The sequence below is a fragment of the Protobothrops mucrosquamatus genome, unplaced genomic scaffold (assembly GCF_001527695.2).
Source record: "Protobothrops mucrosquamatus isolate PMUCROS unplaced genomic scaffold, P.Mucros_1.0 scaffold5325, whole genome shotgun sequence".
Classification (NCBI taxonomy): Eukaryota; Metazoa; Chordata; class Lepidosauria; order Squamata; family Viperidae; genus Protobothrops; species Protobothrops mucrosquamatus.
Genome location: NW_015391190.1, coordinates 10,543 through 18,203, shown reverse-complemented (window position 1 = coordinate 18,203; position 7,661 = coordinate 10,543). Strand labels below are relative to the sequence as shown.

At 53.2% G+C, this 7,661-nt stretch overlaps 1 protein-coding gene across 1 annotated transcript in view; it reads right to left on the bottom strand.

Annotated features, from left to right (window-relative positions):
- Positions 1 to 7,442, bottom strand: part of RSKR (ribosomal protein S6 kinase related) — a 12,789-nt gene extending 5,347 nt beyond the window's left edge. Inside the window, exons 1-8 of the mRNA XM_015829054.1 lie at positions 7,377 to 7,442; positions 4,761 to 5,015; positions 4,575 to 4,658; positions 4,422 to 4,490; positions 2,664 to 2,733; positions 2,213 to 2,320; positions 1,018 to 1,058; positions 795 to 822 (exon numbers count right to left, since the gene is read on the bottom strand). Coding sequence (XP_015684540.1) covers positions 795 to 822; positions 1,018 to 1,058; positions 2,213 to 2,320; positions 2,664 to 2,733; positions 4,422 to 4,490; positions 4,575 to 4,658; positions 4,761 to 5,015; positions 7,377 to 7,442 — 721 coding nt within the window. The remainder of the gene's footprint in view (positions 1 to 794; positions 823 to 1,017; positions 1,059 to 2,212; positions 2,321 to 2,663; positions 2,734 to 4,421; positions 4,491 to 4,574; positions 4,659 to 4,760; positions 5,016 to 7,376) is intronic.
- Between the last annotated feature and the right edge of the window lie 219 nt (positions 7,443 to 7,661).

The window sequence follows — 7,661 nt, the reverse complement described above, 5'->3', positions numbered from 1 at the left end:
TTATTATTATTATTATTATTATTATTATTATTATTATTATTATTATTATTATTATTATTATTATTATTATTAGTTTATTATTGTATGTTAGAGTTAAAGTATGTTAATTTTGTTGTATTATGAATGGATAGCTTAATTTAGACTTGGGATGTTATGTATTTATCCCTGTACTCAGTTCTGGGAAGTTCGGGGGGGGGGGGAAGGGGATGAAGGGGTAGAATTATATAAAATTTGGTGTATTTATAAATATAATTTATAAATATAAATATAATTTAAATGTTTGTCTTTAAGAAGAGGAAATGATCGGCTAGTACCCCTAAACTGCATCCGAGGTGGTGGAAAAGAAGGTGATGGGATGTGTAGGATAGTAGGGAAGGAGGAAAGAGGAGAGGTTGTGGTTAAGAGGGGGAGGAAGGAAGAGGGAAGTAGGTAGGAAGGTTGAGGGAGTGGGGATGCAGGGGGGGGGGACCGCTGGTTATTTCTGAATACTTACTGAGTAGGCTTTTTTATGTGTTTGTTTTTCTAATGAAATGCACCATATTTGTATTATTTGTCCATATGTTTATTTGAAAAATTAATAAAATTTGTAAAATCGAAGACTGGAGCATCTCAGCCTCACGGGGGACCAGCCACGTGCCTCCCGCAGCCTTCCCGGCTGCCTGGCGGGCGTTCCACTTACTGCCCATCCCCGCAGCCGAGTCAGCTCTCCAGCAACCCTTTTCTGCGGCCCCGAATGGGGGGCTGGTGCGGAGAGTGAGGAAGACCCCTCCCCTCCTTCTCTTCCCCCTTATTACCTTGTTCATCTAAGAGGATGTTTTCCATCTGCAAAGAAAGCAAAAATAATAATAATAATAATAAAGAGTCCAAGAGTTAAGGAAAGGCAGCCGGGGAGTGGGGGGCTGGCTTGGCTAAGGGGCTTCCAGCATGGAGGGCAACTGTTGGCAGACATTTGAGAATCAGCTCGCACTGCCCACTCCCTGGACCCCCAGTCAGGGAAATGAGGCCAGGGTCCCATACCTTGATGTCCCGGTGCACGATACCCTGGTTGTGAAGATAGGCTGCAAAAGAAAAGAGCATCAATAATGGAGAATATTTGTAACTCAGGGTTGAACTTGGTGGTCTCTCAGCTGGGTGGTTTTTCTTGCAGGCGCTTCGTGGCCCTACTAGGTAGTGTCTTCAGTGCTAGAAGGGGGGGTGGCAGAGAGGAGGAGGAGGAGGAAGAAGGAAGGAGGGAGGAGGAGGAGGAGGAGGAGGAGGAGGAGGAGGAGAGGACAGGAGTGTTCCAGTATTTGAGGGGCTGCCACAAAGAAGAGCGAGTCAAATTATTCTCAAAAAAAGCCTGAAGGCAGGACAAGAAAAAAAATGGATGGAAACAAATCAAGGAGAGAAGCAACTTGGAAGTAAGGAGAAACTTCCTAACAGTGAGGACAATTAACCAGTGGAACAACTTGCCTCCAGAAGTTGTGGGCCTCTCATCACTGGAGATTTTTATGAAAAGATTGGACAGCCACTTGTCTGAAATGGCATAGGTAATGTAGTAAAATGAACAATAACTAGAATAATGATTTGTCTGCATAATTGCTAGAATAATGATGTAATGCATAATCACTGGGAAAATTCACTGGGAAAGTTCTGTGTCAGTAATATGTGACTAACCAAATGCGCATTGCACATGGATACTTTGTATGTAGCAAAACTACCATTGTATGCCCGTGAGAAACCATCCTAATGTATTACAGTGTATTACCATGTGGAGTCCCTTTGTTCCTGAAAGAAGGAAAGTATAAAACTGAAGTCTAATCCCGCCCTCCTTCTTCAGAATTGCCTGTCTCCATTATGCTTCTGAACCTGCGCAAATAAACCTCTCTGCTAAACCCCTTTGGAATTCGTAAGAGTTCTTTCGTTTTCCACAAGATAGGGTCTTCTGTTTGAACAGGGGGCTGGACTAGAAGACCTCCAAGGTCCCTTCCAGCTCTATTCTGATTCCGATTCTCTTGCAATTAATTTACACTCGCATTAAGTGTGGCTGCCCTTTTTTACTGCCGTCGGGGGGGGGGGGGGGCACTTAATTACAATAAAAGGTTTGTGCTGCCGTGTAGATAACCAACATAAAAATAAAGACACAGGGCTGAGGTCTCTGGCAGGCCCGAGAGATAATCTCGGGGGGGGGTGGTTCTTGGCAATGCAGCGCCCGGTGCAGCTCCCCACTCACCCAACACCAGCACCAGCTCCGTGGCAAACAGCCGGATGGGGCCTTCGGCCAGGGGTCCGGACGACTTCCAGAGCGTGAACAGATCCCCGGAACTGCAATAGCTGCACACTGGAAGGGATAGGGAGAGGAGAGGAGAAAAGAGACCCATCAATCACTCAAGAGCCCTGGCAACTAATCCTGCTTCTCCCCCCCTCCCATTGCCCCACCAACACACAAACACACACACACACACACACAACATTGCAAAGGCTGAAGGACAATCCGCAGACTGGAGACAGCCTGGGATTGGCCAAACAGGGGGAGATTTATGGCTGCAGAAGTCAGGAAATCCGTTATTATCCCCTCCGGGGAGAGGGGATTGGAGCAAGCTGTGGAAAGGGGGGGGCACACAGGAGGAGAGGAAGGGGGGGTCTCTAAGCTACGTAAGCCCACCGGGCAGATGCTCACTCACTAATGAAGAGGTGATTTTTTCCTTGCCAGCTGTCCCCTAAACAGTGGAGGAACGGGTGGCGCACCTGCCTCTGGGGAGGAAGAGAAATGGGGGGGGGGGTCAGAACAAGCCAGCTTGGGGGTTCACTATCTGGGGAGTGGGGGCGTGTAGAATCAGGCTAGGGAACTTAAAAAGAAACACACACACCCCAAAAAAAACAAGGAAGAGAAAAAAGCAGAACCTCCCAGGCAAATAATAAAAGCCACGGTTACGTGGCTTCAAGACCCCTGGTGTCGCTCGGTAAAAATCTAGGACAATTCCAGGAGTGGGAGTTTCCGGGGTGGGAGACGGGCTTCCTTTCCTTCCCCCACCCCCCAGCTGTGTACTGTGTAAAAAATAGGGGTGTCCAAGCTTGGCAACTTTTAAAGAGTTCAGTTCCCAGAATTCGCCAGCCAGCTACTGTAGATCGGGGATTCCAAACTTAGCAACTTGAAGACCGGTGGACTTCAAGTTGCTAAAGTTGGACACCCACCCCATTTCCAAAAAGAAAGGAGAAAGACCTTTTAGTAACCACTGGATTTAACATCTGCAACAGGGACCAGTTTAAAATTCACGGTGCTTTTTTTTAAACCCAGTTGCATTTAAGCAGCCCCCACAAACCCCCCCCTTCAAGCTGTGCATCACTGGGGCAGGGGCAGAGTCCATGGGGCACTGCCTTTAGAACCAGCGCCTCCAAGAGTAACCGGCAAGGTCCTGCCTGGCCTTTGGCGGTTCATAAAGTCCAGCATTTGTTTTTAAAGTGGTTCCCTCTGTTCTAAGCGACTCCTTGCAGCCTGCTGGGCGAATTTCAATAAAAGATGGGAAACGGGAGTTATAGTTCCTGGCGTTCCCACACGCGGCACCTGCTGCCTTTGTCACCACCTGACGGAGTCGCTTTTCAGAGTGACGTCGAGGCAATGTAAGTTTAATAAATACAGCCAATAAAGATAAAAGCTATCCAATAATAAAGCATTATTGATTAGTGATTGATTTCAAGGTAATTTCTAGTGCTGCCTTAGGCATGACAGCCAGTTGGGTGACTTTGGACCAATCTCCAGGAGACGGCGAGTTCTAGTCCCGCCTTAGGCAAGAAAGATGGCTGGGTGACTTTGGGCCAATCACCAGGCGACGGTGAGTTCTAGTCCCACCTTAGGCATGGAAGCCGGCTGGGTGACTTTGGGCCAATCACCAGGAGACGGTGAGTTCTAGTCCCGCCTTGGGCATGAAAGCCGGCCGGGTGACCTGCTCTGTCCAGCCCACCTCGTCAGGTTGTTGTGATGGGGAAAATAGAAGGAGGAAGGAATATTAGGTATTTTTGCTACCCTGAATTACTTCTAAAATAATAAAGGTGGGATAAACGTGTAATAAACGGATAATACACGTGTAATAAAGGTATAATAAATAATAAACTCCCATGGACTCTTACAACAGCCCTGCCAGGTAAGGGAGAATGCTATTCCCCACCTTGCCCACTGAGTCACAGGGCAGTATATCCGGAATAGCCTAGGATCTCCTGCTTGTGCAGGGGGTTGGACTAGAAGACCTCCAAGGTCCCTTCCTTCCAATCCCATTCTTCTATTATAGTTGAAACGCTCAGCCCAGCATGGCTGCTGGAGACTCTCAGAAGCTTTGATACCACCGGTTGAGGTGACCTGCCCCCCCGTGGCCCCTCCCCGGGGAATAACAGCAGCCAGCCCCCCCTCCAGAAGGCCCCCACCTTGGAAGGAAACTCAGCCTTACCTGGATGCTGACCTCCTCCTTGCACTGCCTCACGCTGTCCCTGCGGAGCACCTCCACTTTGGGCACCACCTGTGGGAGACACACGGGCGGGGGGCGATGAGAGGGGCCTGGGAGCTGTAATGGGGGGTGGGGGAGTGGGAGATGGAGGCTCACCTTCAGCGCAAAGACCTTCGCCTGAGAGCAGTCCAGCACTTTGAGGACGGTCCCAAAGGTCCCCTTGGCCAGGAAGCCCAGAATCTGGCAAGAGAGAGAGAGAGAGGAGGGGGCAAGGGGTCACAGAGTAGCCCCCCACCCCACAAGACCCCTCCCCGTCTCCTAAGGCAGCAGCCCGGCACCCACCTTGAGTTGCTTCTGCTGCTGCAATGGAGGCTGGACAGGAAACTCGGGCAGGAAGAGCGAGGCGTGGGGGGCCGTGGGCCACTCGGCACCCCCCGTATCCGGGGCCTTCTGGTCCCCCTGTGCCCGCTCCAGCTTCGGGGGGCTTCGGGCTGCCAAGGCCTGCTCCAGACCCGAGAGGGTCCCACCCAGGTGAGAGAGGAGGCGTTTCCAGCTTCGCACCCACAAAGCGTCGGGCAAGGCGTCCGTGCTGTGGCCCTGCAAGGGGGGGGGAATGACAGCGGTGCCTGATGGACTCTGCCTGACGCGGGACCCCCAACAAGGCTGAACAGGACAGAAAAAACCTCCAAAAAAAGCCCCCCCCAATCCTGCTCCTGCCCTGTCCATCTTTTAACTGGCCGTCCCGTTTTGGATTTTGTATTAAGTTATGTTTTTAATTTATAGAGTTTTACTTTTTTATGATTGTAAAACGCCGAGATTTACCTTGAAATAAGATGTGCAGCCTATAAATTGTATAAACAACAACAACAAAAGGCAGAACGATCCAGGAGCATCTGAAATCAGACTGGTCGAGGACAAAATGCGCTCCAAATGGGAGCAAGGACCTCAATCAGAAGCCCACTCCTCTTTTTTTATTTTGAATACCTCTCTGGAGTCCATCTTGTGTGCGTCCAGCACTGCTTGATGTGGGCTGGCTTTGTTGCAGGGAATCATAAAAGTCCCTAGAGGTCATCCAGTCCAACCCCGTTCCACCTGCGGGTGTCACCAGTACAAGACCCACTGGCCCGGCCCTGATGGCCTGAATCACGGAGGCACAAGTAGGTAGGAACTGGATGGGGGAAGCAGTCGGGGATCCTCAACCGGGACCCCCAATGCCTGAAGCAGCCTGTTCTCTCCCTCCAGCTCCTCTTATTGCGTGACGAGGGATCGGTGCTTCTCTTTGTGCGTTTGTGTATGGCAAGGGTCTCCAACACGTGGACTTTAACTCCCAGAATTCCCCAGCCAGCACAGAATAAGGGCTTCAGCAGAGCTTCAAGGGTGAACAGAGGGGTCTTTGGGGCCCCTCTAGTCATCTCCAGGGGATTGTACGCTCCTTCTGCGAAGGGGTCCACCTCACGGAGTGGTGTGCGAGTGTGTTCCCCACCTACACAAGTTGTGCCTCCGACATTCCAGAGCTGGGGAGAGCAGCATGTAGGAAAAGCGGGTCACCCCTGCCTCAATTGAGGAGGGGGCTCCAAGGAAGCGAGAGAGGCTCACACCCAACTTTTACACTTGGGGGTCCTTCCCTTTTTCCCTCCCTCAACGCTGCAGGATCTGCTGCAAGCCGACTCGGGTCAATCAGTGCCCCTAAAGCCAAGGGGCGAAAGAGGGCGGGGAGGGGGGTGTCCAGGCCTCCCTTAACCCCCCCCTTTGCCCGCTGCGCCACCTTTTCTGGCACGGAAGGAGAGGGCAGCATAAATAGTTCCATGAATGTCATCTCATGCCCTCTTTTCCCTTCCCAGCCAGGCACAAACCACTGCCAAACGGCCTCCCTCGCAGGGCTGTCGTGAGGATGAAAGGGAGGGAGAAGCCTGGGAAGGAAGCAGGGAAGACCAGCTGCCCACCAGGGAGGGTCCAGGCCGGTCCAGGGAGAAGCAGCCAAGCACCCCAAGCCGGTGGGGCGCAGAGGCCGCTCGCTGCACGGGATCCAAACGCAAGAGCCGGTTTTCGGGGTAGCGCAAAATCGGAGGAGCGACGGAGCGCCCCGAATCGGCTTGCTCTGGGCAAAGCCGGGTGGACTACAGTTCCCATCCTCTTCCCAGCCGCCCAGGGTAAGGGGAGCCCCTCTCGGGACTGAAGCAGCCCACCCGCCCGAGGGTCTTTCTGGAGAGCCCCCCGAAAGCTCCAGCAAAGATGATCAGGGGACTGGAGGCTAAAGCATATAAGGAACGGTTGCTGGAATTGGGTATGTCTAGTTGAATGAAGAGAAGGACGAGGGGGGACAGGATAGCAGCCTTCCAGTATCTCAGGGGCTGCCCCAAAGAAGAGAGAGTCAAGCTATTCTCCAAAGCGCCTGAAGGCAGGACAAGAAGCAACGGATGGAAACTGATCAAGGAGAGAAACAACCTAAAATTAAGGAGAAACTTACTGACGGTTAGAACAATTAACTAGTGGAACAACCTGCCTCCAGAAGCGGTGAATGCGCCAACACTGGAAGTCTTTAAGAAGAGACTGGACAGCCATTTGTCTGAAATGGTCTAGGGTTTCCTGCCTGAGTAGGGGTTGGACTAGATGACCTTCAAGGTCCCTTCCAACTTTACTATTATTATTATTATTAAAGCCAGGAGGGGCGCAGCGCTAGGCAGGCGCCCCTTCCCCTGAACGCCCCCAGAGCCCCTTCCCAGCTGGGCCGCCTCTGGCAGAGGGAAGCCCCCCACCCTCTTCATCCGGGCGGGGGGGAAGAGCGAGCGAGCCCTCCGGAGACCCCCCGGCCGCGCGCCCGGGCACGGAGCCCCCCCTTGCGGGGCTCCCCCTCCCCTCCCCGCCCCGCCCGGGACGCCACTCCCCACGGCTTCCTCGGCGACCCCCTCCCCATCTGGAGGGGCAGGCGGCGCTCTGCACGTGCTCGGACGCCCTTACCCGCAACTTCTGGGGGAAGCCCCGGCCGGCCGGCTCCCCGCCGGGGTTGCTGCCCGCGGCTCCCATGGCGGCTGCGGCCGGTGGGCGCCCTCGGAGGAGAGGAGGCCCCGCGGTAATCCCGCTTACGTAAAGCCCCGCGCGGCTAATCCCCCGCCGGCAGCCCCCGGGCCACGCCCCTTATGCAAAACCCAGGGGCCGGCCCCGCCCCGTCGGCTGGGAGGCCCCGCCCCTACTGGGCATTCAAGACCTTCCCGCGCTGGGAAACTCCACCCGGGAGGCGTGGCT